The sequence below is a fragment of the Pelophylax lessonae genome (assembly GCF_965119305.1).
Source record: "Pelophylax lessonae genome assembly, chromosome: 3".
NCBI classification, from domain to species: domain Eukaryota; kingdom Metazoa; phylum Chordata; class Amphibia; order Anura; family Ranidae; genus Pelophylax; species Pelophylax lessonae.
This window is the reverse complement of record NC_138770.1, coordinates 662,016,780-662,032,624: the sequence shown is the minus strand read 5'-3', so window position 1 is coordinate 662,032,624 and position 15,845 is coordinate 662,016,780. Positions and strand designations below refer to the sequence as shown.

General features: G+C 38.7%; 1 protein-coding gene across 1 annotated transcript in view; it reads left to right on the top strand.

The window, feature by feature from the left end:
* The window catches only part of HAO1 (hydroxyacid oxidase 1), a 43,417-nt gene extending 29,897 nt beyond the window's left edge, over positions 1 to 13,520 (top strand). Inside the window, exons 5-8 of the mRNA XM_082249960.1 lie at positions 2,079 to 2,170; positions 5,748 to 5,906; positions 5,997 to 6,066; positions 13,288 to 13,520. Of these exons, the coding sequence (XP_082106086.1) occupies positions 2,079 to 2,170; positions 5,748 to 5,906; positions 5,997 to 6,066; positions 13,288 to 13,355 (389 nt within the window). The 3' untranslated portion in view covers positions 13,356 to 13,520. The remainder of the gene's footprint in view (positions 1 to 2,078; positions 2,171 to 5,747; positions 5,907 to 5,996; positions 6,067 to 13,287) is intronic.
* Positions 13,521 to 15,845: the final 2,325 nt, after the last annotated feature.

The following is a 15,845-nucleotide window of genomic DNA, read 5'->3' as shown; positions in this document are numbered from 1 at the left end:
GGGGGCCGAATACTTTTGCAAGGCACTGTATGTATGTATATATATATATATATATATATATATAATGTTTGGGGTTCTAAATAATTTTCTGCCAAAAAAATTCAGATTTGTACTTGTAAACAAAAAGTGTCAGAATAGGCCTGGTCTTATTTTACAGATGCAATTTTCTGGCTTAGTTGTAAATCGGATTGATTACTATGGGACAATACAGTTCTTACTTCAGATAATATGATAAAGTTGTCCCATTTACAGTTAAAAAAAATTACTGATAGAACTGCAATAGAGTATTGCTAGATTGATTATTCATAGTTACAATAGATGATTGCTAGAAATGTAGTAGATTATAGATAGATACATGATTGATTGATAGCATTACAAGAGATTATTGATAGAATTGTCAATTTAAATATTTTCAATGCTTAAGATTAATTTAATAAATTAATTTGTATAACCCCGATCTATAGAGGTTGATTTACTAAACGCTAATGCGCTGTTCACTTTGCAAGGGAAGTTATACTTTGCAGGGGAAGTTATACTTTGCAAGGGAAGTTATACTTTGCAAGGGAATTTTGCCTAGAGCCTGTGAATTAGGTGATGCTCTGATGACTTTTGTCATCCTATCATATGCAAGCAAAAATACTGTTTTTTTTTTTAATTTTTATTTTCCTTGCATGTGATTGGGTACCCTCTGGAAAGTGAAACTGCACCACATTCATTAACCACTTAACGACTGCCCACCACAGTTATACTGCGACAGGCAGCCGCTCCTGGGCAAACCGCCGTAGCTATACGTCGGTCGCACGTAGGCAGCTAGGGGGCGAGCGCTTGCCAACGGCAGCGCGCTCCTGCCCCCGCTCGTCAGCAGGGAAGCCGATGCATGGGGCAGGCGGCTCCGATTGCCGTCTAACACCCGCGGTCGCTTCCCGCTGAGAGAGAAGAACGGTCGGCTGTTCTAAACACAGCTGACCGTTCTTCTCCCTGGAATGATCACAGAGTGCCTGTGATCCTTCTATATAGGATCACAGGTCTCTGTGATCATTTCACAAGCCATGCCCCCCCACAGTTAGAAACACACCCCTAGGTGCACATTTAACCCCTTGATCACCCACAATGTTAACCCTTTCCCTGCCAGTGTCATTATTATAGTAACAGTGCATAGCACTGATTACTGTAGTAATGTCGCTGGTCCCCCCCCCAAAAGTGTCAAAAATGTCAGTTAGGGGTCCGATCTGTCCGCCGCAATGTCGCAGTCCCGCAAAAAATCACAGATTTCCAAAATTACTAGTAAAATAAATAAATAAATAAAAATGACATAAATCTTTCCAGTAGATAGTAGACACGATAACTTTTGCGCAAACAAATCAAAATACGTTTATTGCATTTTTTTTTACCAAAAATATGTAGCAGAATACAAATTGGCCTAAAATGTAAAAAAATTTAGATTTTTTACATTTTTTTTTTTTTGGGAATGTTATATAGCAGAATGTGAAAAATATTGTTTTTTTTTTTTTTTTTTCAGAATTGTCGCTCTTTTCTTGTTGATAGCACAAAAAAATAAAAATCACACAGGTGATCAAATGCCACCAAAAGAAAGCTCTATTTGTGGGGAAAAAAGGACATCAACATTTATTTAGGTACAGCGTCGCACGACTGCGCAATTGTCCGTTAAATTAACGCAGTGCCGAATTGCAAAATATAGCCTGGTCATTAAGGGGGAAAATTCTTCCGGTCCAGGAGTGGTTAAGCTCTGGGGAAAATTCCTTTGCAAAGTCATTAGCCTTTAGTGAATCAACCGTAAGGAGTAGAAAAAGAGGGCCGCAATCCAAGGTGTGATTAGATATTTTATCATTTCCTGTCCCATAAGATTTGATCCACATCATTTGACTTTAATGTGTCAAAGTTACCCCCTTTCCTAGAAAGGAGTACTGGCCTTATGATCCCATTCCTATTTATATAGCACTGGAGACAAGTCTTATTTATACCAACCATGCTGGTAAAGTAACAGTTGGGCAACACCACCTACTTGCACCTCTTTTTGTCATGTAATTTCATCACACTACAATGTCTTTATTTTCCAGCTGATGATGCTAAGGAAGCTGTTAAACGTGGAGTAAGCGGCATCCTGGTGTCAAATCACGGTGCACGCCAGTTAGATGGTGCCCCAGCTACAGTGAGTGGTGTTTCTTTTTACATTTATGAGTTCGGTTACATGGGCTATACCATGCAAAAGTGGGCAGAACTTTTTTACTAACTTTCATAGGTTGTTCAAATTTCACCTCTGTAGTCATGCTGCTTCTTCTTTTCTTACAGCAGGTAAATCATGGATTTCAAGCAGAAGCAACGTACCGCCATCGAGTTCCTGATGGAGGAGGGGTGCAGGCTGTCCAACATCCATAGAAGGCTACAGAATGTTTACAGAGATGACACCATTGGCAAGAGTCACCAATGACAAGATATTGCTGTTGTCGATGGTGTCATCTCCATAAACATTCTGTAGCCTTCTGTGGATGTTGGACAGTCTGCATCCCTTCTTCATCAAGAACTCAATGGCAGCATGTTGCTTCTGCTTGGAATCCATTATTTACCTGCAATGAAAAAGAAGAATAGGAGTAACAGCTGTTGCTAGTGCCCCCCCCCCCCCGTCGCCCGTCTTGGGTGGCAGGGGCATGACTGGGGGGGCTCCTGGTGTGGTGCGCTGCGTCAGGGGAGGTATACTGGAGGCAGTCTTTGCCCCCCTACTCCGGCTATTTGGTGTCTGTCTGGGCTTTTCGCTGCCAATGGCCCATTCTATGTCATGTGATAGATATGTAGTTGTATTTTCCATGCAAGATGTTCCCGGCAACGGGCTTTTTACGCTGTTATGTTCTTATGCTTTTGGCCATGTTACCCCTTATCTTTTCCTTGTTGTACTGTGTGTTTTGTGCTAACTAAAATAAAGATTATATAAAAAAAAAAAAAAAAAAGAATAAGAGTAACAATATAGGAAGAGTTTGTTTTTACCAACATGTAAAATTTGAATGACCTATGTAAGTTATAAAAAAAAAAAAATGAAATGATGCCCACTTTTGGATTACTTTTAGTCCAGCCCTCATATTTATGAACACTGAAGAGATGTCTTCTGGGTTTCCCGACGCTGTACCCAAATAAAAATTGATGAAAATTGATAAAAAAAAATAAAATTGATGTCCTTTTTTCCCCACAAATAGAGCTTTCTTTTGGCGCTATAAACAAAAAAACGAGTGACAATTCTGAAAGTTATCCCATCTACAAACTAGGGGAAAAATTTATGTCATTTTTATTTATTTATTTATTTTCTAGTAGTAATGGCGGCGATCTGCGATTTTTAGCGAGACTGCGACGTTGCGGTGGACAGATCGGACCCCTAATTGACATTTTTTACACTTTTGGGGGGGACCAGTGACATTACTATAGTAATCAATGCTAAAAATATGCACTGTTACTGTAATAATGACACTGGGGAAGGAGTTAACCCCAGGGGCGATCAAAGGGTTAAATGTGTCCCTAGGGCAGTGATGGCAAACCCTGGCACCCCAGATGTTTTGGAACTGCATTTCCCATGATGCTTATGCACTCTCCAGTGTAGTTGATCGTGGGAAATGTAGTTCAAAAACATCTGGGGTGCTAAGGTTTGCCATCACTGCCTAGGGGGTGCTTTCTTGCTTTTATGAGATGGGCTTGCTAAATGAACACAGAGACCCGTGTTCCTAAATAGGAGGAACACAAGATCCCTGTGTCCATCACTTGACAGAACTGTGGTCTGCCGTGTTAACATCGGCAGACCGCCGTTCTGATCGCGGGTGCCAGGTGGACATCGCGTCTGCTGGACCCACTGATTGGCTCCCCCTGTGGACAATCAACGCATGTGCGCGCCTCTGGTGGTGCGTGTGCCCCCCACTAGCTGTCTCATGAAGTGACGTACAGTTGCCTGATACCTGCTGCAGTAGAAGTACGGCGGCTGGTCGGCAAGTGGTTACTATCAATCAGTTCTAGCTGATTTTGCATTACCTCCACTTTGTGATTTATGTATTTTTTGTTTTCTTTTTATATTTGATCTATTTTGTATATATATATATATATTTATATATTATGTTATGTTTGATTTGGATTGTATAGACTTTTATTTGGGTTTTGAGTGTGAGTCCGATCGCTAGAGCATATACACAGTTTGGTTACAGCTGGACATATAAATTGATTGCTTTAGTACTTAAATGGTAGAGCCGCTGTGTATAATGTGGTATGATTAAGGGCTTGTTGGCAAGAAACGCATTAACGCTTGCCCTTTACCGTGTCTTTGTTATTTGAACTTGTTTGAGTTTTAATTTTTGAAAATAAACTTCAAGGATCTTATTGCTATCAGTGTGTGGTCATCCAATCCTTGATACCTTGCGGTACGAGCCAAACCAGCACCTGATGCTCCTGGGTCTATATAACAAGAGAGGACCAGCCTAGAGCAGTGTATCGTGTTTGAACTCTTCTAAACAAACCCTTAAATACTTTAACTAGATAGAAACTAATCTAGGCATGGCATGGCATCTAATACATGGTGTGATGGTCTGACCCCCTCTCACCGTCACGGGTTCCCCTTTTTCTCACCCGAACAGCATATAATCCATCTAGGCGAAATAACACCGGCATAGCATAATACCCCCCCCCATTTTTTTTAAAGCCTGTGATGTGTGAAACACACTCAAGCTACACCCGGTGCATAAAAAAGTGCACACACGCAAACGTGAGAAACACAAAAAGTGCACAAGGCGTACACATGGCCCTCCTCTGAAGAGGAAAGGCCCTAACCCTGATCCTCCGGGGTGCAGGGCTCCTGACAGGGACTGAGGTACTCACTTGGTCCTACCTGGCCGAAACCAGGTAGACCCCATTCTCTGGGAGGACTGCCGAAACAGCCCACCCCAACTACTAGGTGGGTCTCCCCCGAAGGGAGACCCCATGAGAGAGGGCGAACTAAGCCAGAAGGCCTTATCCACCCCCTCCCAAGACTTTCAGGGCAGGCTCGAGGACCTACGCCATATTCATCGTGCCGTGATAAAGAATACCGCCACATAAAAAAGGACAAAACGTGAACACACACAACACAAAAAGAAAGAGTGGGGAAAGGCAAGTGGAGAAGTGCAGGTATAGTGTCAAGGTGCAGGACCTTGACAGACCCCTCCCATACATGAGCCAAGGCTTAATGCTGGGTAAAGACTCTCTTTATTGACCAGTCTCACACACTATATATACAGCACAGGGACACATCCCCCCCTCCTGACCAGGTCAGGGCCCCAATTACATTATCATGTAGATGAGATTGTATACAGAAAGAGAATCTGAACCAACTATCTAGCCATCTGGAGAGAAGTTCGTTAGCAATTAACAAGGAGACAGAACAGAACACACAGCACACCTCAATATACAAACAATAGGAAGACCACCAAGGATAGATTGCCCGTCTCCGACACCAAAGAACATGGAACAGAGGCCAAAGTGAATAGCTCTTTCAATGAACATATTCAGAATCAAACAGGCCAGGGATAGTCTTCATATATTTCTGGAGATATATTCCTGATAAATATTACTTTCCCATTTGAGTAATCCAAACCAAATGTACGAAACGAGTCCAGAGTGATAGGGTTCTCCTTCACACATGGCTTTATTGCAATGCTGATAAAGTAAAATATTGAAATACAACACCTCTGTCTCTCCTATTACTATTTTTTTTCTTTCTGTAGATTGACGTGTTGCAAGAAATTGTGACAGCAGTAGAAGGTAAAGTAGAAGTCTATCTAGATGGTGGAGTGAGGAAAGGAACGGACGTCCTGAAGGCTTTAGCCCTGGGAGCCAAAGCAGTTTTTGTTGGACGGCCTGTATTATGGGGCTTGGCCTATCAGGTAGATTGGAATTCTGCCTGTACTGTTAATATCACATTAGGTATAGGGGCTATGGCTACATTTTTTATTGTTTTATTTGTTTTGTTCCAGGGAGAAGATGGTGTGAAAGAAGTTCTTAATATTTTAAAAGAAGAGTTCAAATTGGCAATGGCTCTTTCAGGTAGGATGAGATATGCACATACATATTTTGGATACCATAAAGGAAGTTGAATATTTTTGGGAGGTACTAGGACAACAATTTAAAAGTTAGAGAACCACAATACCTCCACTGCCCTGCCCATGTGCACCTTACTTTAGCAGTTAGTTAAAAATTGATCTGGCCATCTTTAGTTTTCTTGTTGGATTTGGTGCAGTTACACACTGGAGGTCTTTGGCTACCATTGAGCAACTATGGGCTTCTAGTGTGCCCCTGAACCTTTAAGCATGGATGTGGTTCAAACTTAAGTTTGGATCGAACCTGGAAGCAAGCTGTAATGCCCGCCAAGTTAGCCATGGCCAGAGCATCATTGGCCTAATAAAGCCAATGATGTTGGTAGTGGCTCTTTCAGGTAGGTTGAGTTATGTCATATACAATTTGGGTATGATAAGGGAAGTAGAATATTGCTGGGAATTACTAGCATTGGGCAACAATTTACCAGACTGGGAACCATAAGACTTCAACTGCAATCCTTACTTTAGCAGCTTGTTACACTTTGATCTGAGTAGTTACCATGTTTACTTTGCTTCTTGGATTTGGTGCTGTTACACACTGGAGGTCTTTAACTGTCATTGAGTGAGTATTGGGCTTCTGGTTTGACCCGGAACCTTTAGGCTCCATTCAACCAGGTGTGGTGTTTTGGATCGCGGACAGGTCGCTATTCCAGAATCAGGTAAAATTGTGGAATACATTTGCGATGCCCTTGTTTCTTAATGGCACCCTAAACGCAGTGTAATTTTGCCGCGATTGTCAAACTACAAAATACAAATCAGGGCAAAAATCGCAACTGTTAACGCTCCTGGTTCTGTGCCAAGATTTGGTACATGAGTTTCTTTTCAAGGGGAGGGAGACACAGTTAAATAAATGGTGCCACTCCAAAAACGCTCAAGTAAAAAAATTTAAAAAACAAGCGTCTGGAGCTATCGCTACAGATCACTCAGGTGTGAATGGAGCCTTAAGGAACAATCATTGGTTTGGTCCAAACTTGGGTTAAGATTAAACCCGAATGCAAGCTGTCACTCCCACCAATATAGTGCCCAATCTGCCATGAGAAAGGACATCATTGACCTAATATGGCCAATAATGTTAGCAATGGCTTTTTCAGGTAGGTTGAGATATGTCATAAACAATTTAGACTACTAAAGAAAAAGGGGGGCTCTTTAAACCAGGGGTGTCTTTACCATCATCCCGTAAAATTATATAAAAAAAATGTTTGTATTCTTCTATTTTATGGGATTGTAAAGGCAAATTATAATTTTAATAAGAAAAGAGTATATTATTGTATAAAATTATTTTACATTTTATTTGAATACATATAAAAAAAGAAAAACCCTTTGGATCTTCATCAGAAAAGTCAACATTGATCATTTTTTACAAAACAGCAATAACAAAAAAAAGAAAATACAAAATCAAGAATGTAAATATGAAACGCATACAAAACCCTGTTTCATTTTATGTAGAATAGCTTAGCCCAGTGTGGTAATTCCAGCTAATGTAAGAGATTATTCATCCATATTGCACTTTCTGGAATTTCCAGCACAATTGTAGCATTCACCGTACCAAAAAAGTGCAATATGGATAAATAATCTCTTACATTAGCTGGAATTACCACACTGGGCTAAACTATTCTACATAAATTAAAACAGGGTTTTGTATGGGTTTCATATTTAAACTCTTGATTTTGTATTTTAGGCTAAGTTCACATGTAGGCGTTTTGGGGCGTTTTTGGGGAGTTTTTCTGCTCAAAGGATCAGCTAAAAAAACGCCCAACAAGACAAATCCTATTCATTTCAATGGCCCCTGTTCACATCTGAGCGTTTTGACGTTTTAAGCAAAACGCCCAATGCTCAAAAAAGTACATGAGCTTCATTTGGGCAGATTACAGGCGTTTTTATTTTTTTCCATTGGTTACTAGTCAACCTAAAAACGCCTGTACAAAAACGCCTGAAAAAACGCCCATAAAAACGCCTGAAAAACGCCTATAAATAGCAACGCCAAGATGTGAACGTAGCCTAAGGGCTCTTTCACACGGTCCGCATTCCGTTGCGGACCGTGCTCTGCTCAGCGGGGATCGATCCGCAGAGTTTCACACAGTACTGTCATACCCTGCTGTACCATGTACCACTTATGTGAATAAAGGAACTTCTCTTCATTGGATTCCGTGGTGGTGTGCGACCATTTTCTTCTTTTAAGCTTTGCAAGTACCACTACTTTTTTGGGATCTGGGCGCAAGGTCCATTTCCCTACTAGAAAGCAAATTTTGATGTGTAGTTAGGGAAAGAAAGGCTAGGGTTTATTTTTATATGTAGCACCCTCCTAGGTATATGCTAGGTAAAAGCATTGTTTGCTCCATCTGCTTATCAGGGGAGCCTGATCAGTAGTTTTGCCTGTTACATGTGTCCATGTGTGATTCACTTGGTCTGAGGGAGTGTCCCCAATAGGGGAGCCTGTTGGACAGTGGAGGAAACAAAGCCAGTGACACACAGGCTTTTGTGGCTGTTCCAGTGGGAGGGCACAACAGTGGTGCATTCTGGGATAGGTCATAAAAGCCGGGGGCACATGTGACAGGGCTTCTTTGGGCAGGAAGCCAGATCCCAGGAGCAGGGTGATGGCTGTCTCTCCTCCTGTCAGCAAGGAAGGTGGTCACAGGCTTAGTGGACCAAGTGTGTGATACTGAGCCAGGCGGTCCAGGATACTGACAAGTGGAGCTGAAGGCAGAGCAACCCAGGGAAAAACAGTGTCCGTGAGTACCGGGAAGCTTGCCCCGGGGTCTGCCCAGGAAGTGGAGAGTCAGTGGACAAGGGCTAGCATGCATGGGAAGTGAGAAAGGGGGTGCCAGGTTAGGACCCTGAAGAGGAATTCATTCAGGAACATATCTTCTACTTCACTTCAGTGGCAAGGTGAAGCAGCGGCCTTGCCGCACTCATTAAATTAGTGTCCTCAGAGATTGTGCATAGTTCAAGTTGGAGTATCCCACTCATCCCTTCTCCCATCCAAGTTCCAAAATAAAACACAAAAACCAAACCCCCTGGACTGTTTATTGTCTGAGCCAAGTCTTAAAGTGATACGTTTTACAGACTGTTGCTATGGGTAACCCAGGGGAATCCAATCTCAGCGGCTCCCTAGGGGGCAGTGCTACACATATATCTTATGCTTTATTGCTGTGGACATGCTGCATAAGTTACTAAATGCTAGAGCTGCTCCCTTTCTAGTGTTGGAAGTACAATAAAGCTGACTGCTAACGGAACTACACGTCTTCTGACACATAAAACAGTTTAAAAATATGTATTGTAATTTAATATTTAGCTGTGAGCCTGAAGTTTTACTTTTAGACACTTTGTAAAAAAAAAAAAAAAATTCCCACTCAATGTAATATAAAATAAGGTCCCAAATGCATTTTATAAGAGCTTTATCCTAATTAGTTTTAAATACCTTCATGCAGTGACTGGAATAGGCAATTTAGGTGTAATACTTTAAAAGCTTATATAATTTAACCGGTTAATTAAAAGTGGATTTGCGGCATAGGTGTCAGGCTTCCCTGACACCTTTCATGGAGAAATTTCACCCCGAACCAAAATGTTTAAGTGATGACTGACACGTTAAACAATTCACACATCAAACTTTTTCTATTTTGTTTTTATAGTTTTAATCTGTCCATTAAAGGCTAATTCTTTGATGTTATTTTTCAATCTCTTCAAAGACAAGGCCGCTTATAAACAATTGTGTATCGCAGTTATTCATTAATCTATTTTTTTTTTTTTTTTGTAAATTACCTAAAGCTAGAGCTTATCTTCTTACTAGAGCTTAACACCGATTAACACTGCAGAAAAGTGTGAATTTTATATTGTTGATAATTCAGAGACTAAATACTGAAAATCAATGTTTCTCCAACACATTATGAGGTGGTTTATGGTCAGTTATTTCTATTTTATGTTTGCAAGATTTATATCTATTATATATACAACATTTATTACAGTGCCTTGAAAAAAGTATTCATACTCCTTGGAATTGTCCACATAATTGTGAAGCGAAAGAGAAGTGATAAATGGTTTTCAAATTTTTTTACAAATAAATATGTGAAAGTGTGGTGTGCATTTGTATTCACCCCCCTGAGTCAACACTTTGTAGAAACACCTTTCTCCCTTTCTCTGCAATTACAGCTACAAGTCTTTTTGGGGATGTCTCTACCAGCTTTGCACATCTAGAGAGTGACATTTTTACCCATTCTTTGCAAAATAGCCCGAGCTCTGTCAGATTGGATGGAGAGCGTCTGTGAACAGCAATTTTCAAGTCTTGCCACAGATTCCCAATTGGATTTAGGTCAGGACTTTGACTGGGCCATTCTAGCACATGAATATGCTTTGATCTAAACCGGGGGTCTTCAAACTATGGCCCTCCAGCTGTTCAGGAACTACGATTCCCATCATGCCTAGTCATGTCTGTGAATGTCAGAGTTTTACAATGCCTCATGGGATGTGTAGTTACGCAACAGCTGGAGGGCCGTAGTTTGAGGATCCCTGATCTAAACCATTCCATTGTAGCTCTGGCTGTATGTTTAGGGTTGTTTTCCTGCTGGAAGATGAACCTCCGCCCCAGTCTCAAGTCTTTTGCAGACTCTAACAGATTTTCTTCTAAGATCGCTCTGTATTTGGCTCCATCCATCTTCCCATCAACTCTGACCAGCTTCCCTGTCCCTGCTGAGAAAAAGAATCCCCACCATGTGGCCACCACCATGTTTCACAGTGGGGATGGTGTGTTCAGGGTGATGTGCAGTGTTAGTTTTCCGCCACACATAGCGTTTTGCTTTTAGGCCAAAAAGTTTCATTTTGGTCTCATCTGAATCTGACCAGAGCACCTTCTTCCACATGTTTGCTGTGTCCCATACATGGCTTCTCACAAACTAAAAATGGGACTTCTTATGGCTTTCTTTCAACAATGACTTTCTTCTTGCCACTCTTCCATAAAGGGCAGATTTGTTGAGAGCACAACTAATAGTTGTCCTGTGGACAGATTCTCCCACCTGAGCTGTGGATCTCTGCAGCTCCTCCAGAGTTACCATGGGCCTCTTGGCTGCTACTCTGATCAATGCTCTCCTTGCCCGGCCTGTCAGTTTAGGTCAGTGATGGCGAACCTTGGCACCCCAGATGTTTTGGAACTACATTTCCCATGAAGCTCAACTACACTGCAGAGTGAATAAGCATCATGGGAAATGTGGTTCCATAACATCTGGGATGTCAAGGTTCGCCACTGGTTTAGGTGGACAGCCATGTCTTGGTAGGTTGAACAGTGCTCCCTGAAATGTTCAAAGCTTGGGATATTTTTTATAACCTAACCCTGCTTTAAACCTCTCCACAACTTTATCTCTGGCCTGTCTGCTGTGTTCCTTGGCCTTCATGATGCTGTTTGTTCACTGAGGTCCTCTAACAAACCTCTGAGGGCTTCACAGAGCAATTGTATTTTAACTAAAATTGAATTACACACACAGGTGAACTCTCTTTACTAATTAGGCAACTTCTGAAGGCAATTGGTTCCACTCGATTTTAGTTAGGGATATCAGAGTGAAGGGGGCTGAATACAAATACACGCCACACTTTTTAGATATTTATTTGTAAAAAATTTGGAAAACCATTTATCATTTTCCTTCCACTTCACAATTATGTGCGACTTTGTGTTAGTCTGTCACATAAAATCCCAATAAAATATATTTACGTTTTTGTAACGTGACAAAATGTTAAAAAATTTAAAGGGGTATGAATACTTTTTCAAGGCACTGTATGTCTATTATATATACACAATTTAGTATATATCTAATATTTATTAATATAATAATTTCTATGTATTTATAATATTGTATTTATAGTACTACAGTATTATTTATTTATTTATGATAATTTATATATATATCCAGTCGGTTGCAGGTCCATTGCATTTTTAAAAGTGCTGCATGCTGTGTTTTTTAGTGCATGTTTAAAACTGCACCAAAAACGCACCTTCCCATTAAAATGCATCAAAAATACGCATGTGGTTGTGTTTTTGGTACATTTTTCAGTCACATGTCCAAGTTCTACAGGTGCATGCTGGGTAATAGGCACCAAGAAAATACACTGGAGGTGCATAAAAAAAGGCATATGCATTTTTACCACGTTTTTTGCAACGAAGCAGCGTAAAAGCAGCCTAAAGTGGAACTAAACCTAACTTGCAAAAAACTGTGAGCAGCTATGACATGCAATGTCTCTTCTGCAATAACACATGCTTACCTGCCTGCCTGCAGTCTTCTATTGCAGTGTTTCTCAACTCCGGTCCTCAGGGCACACTAACAGGCCAGATTTTAAGTATTACCTTGGGGAGATGCAGACTAGACTACTGCAATCACTGAGCAGCAAATGATATCACCTGTGATTTATTTCAGTTTTCTTGCAAACCTTGCCTGTTAGTGTGCACTGAGGACTTGAGTTGAGAAACACTGTTCTATTGCATGCAAAGCTTAATGTGCATTCACAGCACACCCCATGTCCGGCCAGAAATGAAGACAGATACAGTTTTGGTTTTATCCAGCTGTATTTTCTCTGTGCCACTTATAACATCCAAGTGAAAACATTTTTTTTGTTTCCATCTCCTGACTTGTGCCTGTCCACAGCTTTATCCCAGTGACAATGCCTTGTCACCCATAGTTGATTGTTTGCTTCAGTTGCACTATCAGGGACTGAAATGCTCCTGGAAAGCTCTTTTCATGCTGAGCTAATCAAAATGAACACAGCTGATCAAAGTAGAAAGTCAAATGGCATTATGTGCCATTGAGAAGGTGATTAGCTACACCTGATTGAGTTTACAAGTCATTTTTAGGAGGAGGAAGTGGTGGTGGTGGGGAGGGGGGGGAGGGTTGATTCTTTTTCCAACTCGGTGATTCTGTTTTTGGATTTTTTTTCTGACATGTTGGTGTTATAGCTTTCACTTGGATGTAAATACAGCTGGATAAAACAAAAACTGTGTCTGTCTTCATTTCAGGCTGCAGTGCAACAAAATCTGATTTTCTTTTTATATACGCACTGTACAGTTTGTGGTCTCAAAGAAGACATCAGTTCTCAGCTCATGAAGAAACCCATTTATTTTATTTAATATCTTTATTTCTAAATATGTGACACAAATTATCTCTTGTTACTGTTTTTCTTTTTTTCTTTTCTATAGGTTGCTGCTCTGTGAATGAGATTGACGGGTCACTTGTACGACCAAACCACATTTCTTCTAAAATATAGATATCTGAATAGAAAACACCTATTTCGGCCAATGATACCAACTTTATCCTTTTGCAGTAAATAAAATACAAAAATGTTATTATCATACATATGGAGTTTTTATCCTTCATAGCCATGTATAAAGAGTTGTATCGAAAATGTACAACTAATAAAGTACAGGACGCTTTATGATATTTGCTCTTCTTAAATTAGACAATATAGGCAAAACATGGACAACACTGAAATGGACAATTTTATTGGAAAACTGAACCAAGAGAATTCTATAGAGAAATGTAAGCCCAGCCCAAATTTTTTTTTTTTTTTTTGTTTGGATAGGGTGGAGATTATTAAAACTAGTCTATATTTATGTGAATAGATCACCATTCAGTTAAAGCACCACATCCCTTGATATAAATAGAGAGAGAAAAATAATTTTTAATGGGACTTTACAGGTGCAGCATATTTATTAGATACATTTTTTTTTCTAAAAAAATGCTATATTTATTCTAAAATGTATTGAAAAGTAATATATCCATATAAAAACATTTGTCATAAATGACCCAAATACATATGGTCCTGTATTATAGCGGTGTGTAATATAGATCAATCCCGACATGTTTCGCCCCTCACGGGCTTCTTCAAGGGGATACACAAGCTGTTGGTAATCAGAAATGACTAAAGAATACAAAAACAATGTAAGTATTCCGTATATATATAATATATATATATATATATATATATATATATATATATATATATATATATATATAAACAAGCATTCCATATATATATATATATATATATATATATATATATATATATATATATACCCAAAAATATCAATAAATAGAGAATAAAAATAAAGTAATATATCCATATAAAAACATTTGTCATAAATGACCCAAATACATATGGTCCTGTATTATAGCGGTGTAATATAGATCAATCCCAACATGTTTCGCCCCTCACGGGCTTCTTCATGGGGATACACAAGCTGTTGATAATCGGAAATGACTAAAGAATACAAAAACAATGTAAGTATTCCGTATATATAATATATATATATATATATATATATATATATATATATATATATATAAAAACAAGCATTCCATATATATATATATATATATATATATATATATATACCCAAAAATAACAATAAATAGAGAATAAAAATAAAGTAATATATCCATATAAAAACATTTGTCATAAATGACCCAAATATATATGGTCCTGTATTATAGCGGTGTAATATAGATCAATCCCGACATGTTTCGCCCCTCACGGGCTTCTTCAAGGGGATGCACAAGCTGTTGATAATCAGAAATGACTATAGGATACAAAAACAATGTAAGTATTCTGTATGTATATATATATATATATATATATATATGTATAATATATATATAAAAACAAACAAGCATTCCATATATATATATATATGCATATATATATATATATATACCCGAAAATAACAATAAATAAAGAATAAAAAGAAATAAAGTAAATAAATAAAATATAATAAATTAAAAAAAATAAACAATCATCAACCTACACATGCATGTTCAGTAATGCCTATCCACCAAGCTTACCCTGTAAACAGCTACAGATTGCCTGAAGTCGGGGCCAAGTTTATTCGATGGACAAAGATGCCAACCCAAACAATTTCTGATTTAGCGGTTTGTACATCCCTTAAAGAAGCCCGTGAGGGCGAAACATGTCGGGATTGATCTATATTACACTGCTATAGTACAGGACCATAGGTATTTGGGTCATTTATTGCAAATTATTTTTTATACATATATTCACTTTAATACATTTAGGAATAAATATTAAAATTTTTAGAAAAAATGTGTGTTTAATAAATATGCTGCACAAGTATTAAAACTACTTTCGAGTTTAACTGTTATTTGGTGCTTCATTAGGGAGATTTGCCCTTTAAAAGTTTACTGTCATGGAAACAATGGTTTAATCGAACAGCAAGTCAGGAAAAAAAAACTGCAATAAGAAAAAAATTAGCCTTCACATACTCTAAGATAAAAAAATAGTACAGGACCATAGGTATTTGGGTCATTTATGGCAAATGTTTTTTTATGGATATATTAATTTTAATACATTTAGGAATAAATATTACAATTTTTAGAAAAAAATGTGTGTCTATTCTAATGAATTTGCTGCACAAGTATTAAAACTACTTTAGAGTTTTATCGTAATTTGGTGTTTCATTAGGAAGATTTGCCCTCAAAATGTTACTGTCATGGAGACAATGGTTTAACCGAACAGCAAGTTAGGAAAAAAACTGCAATAGGAAAAAAAAATTAGCCGTCACATACTCTGAGATACAACAATTGAACAAAAACAGTGCAGCACTCCTATTCTCCTAGTAAATTTAAATCCACTAAAACTCTAACACCTTATACAAACAATAATGTAAGAAGGTAATGTAAAAAAAAAATGCTCATAAAATAATCACTTGACAAAATGGTGAATATATATCCCTAAATATCA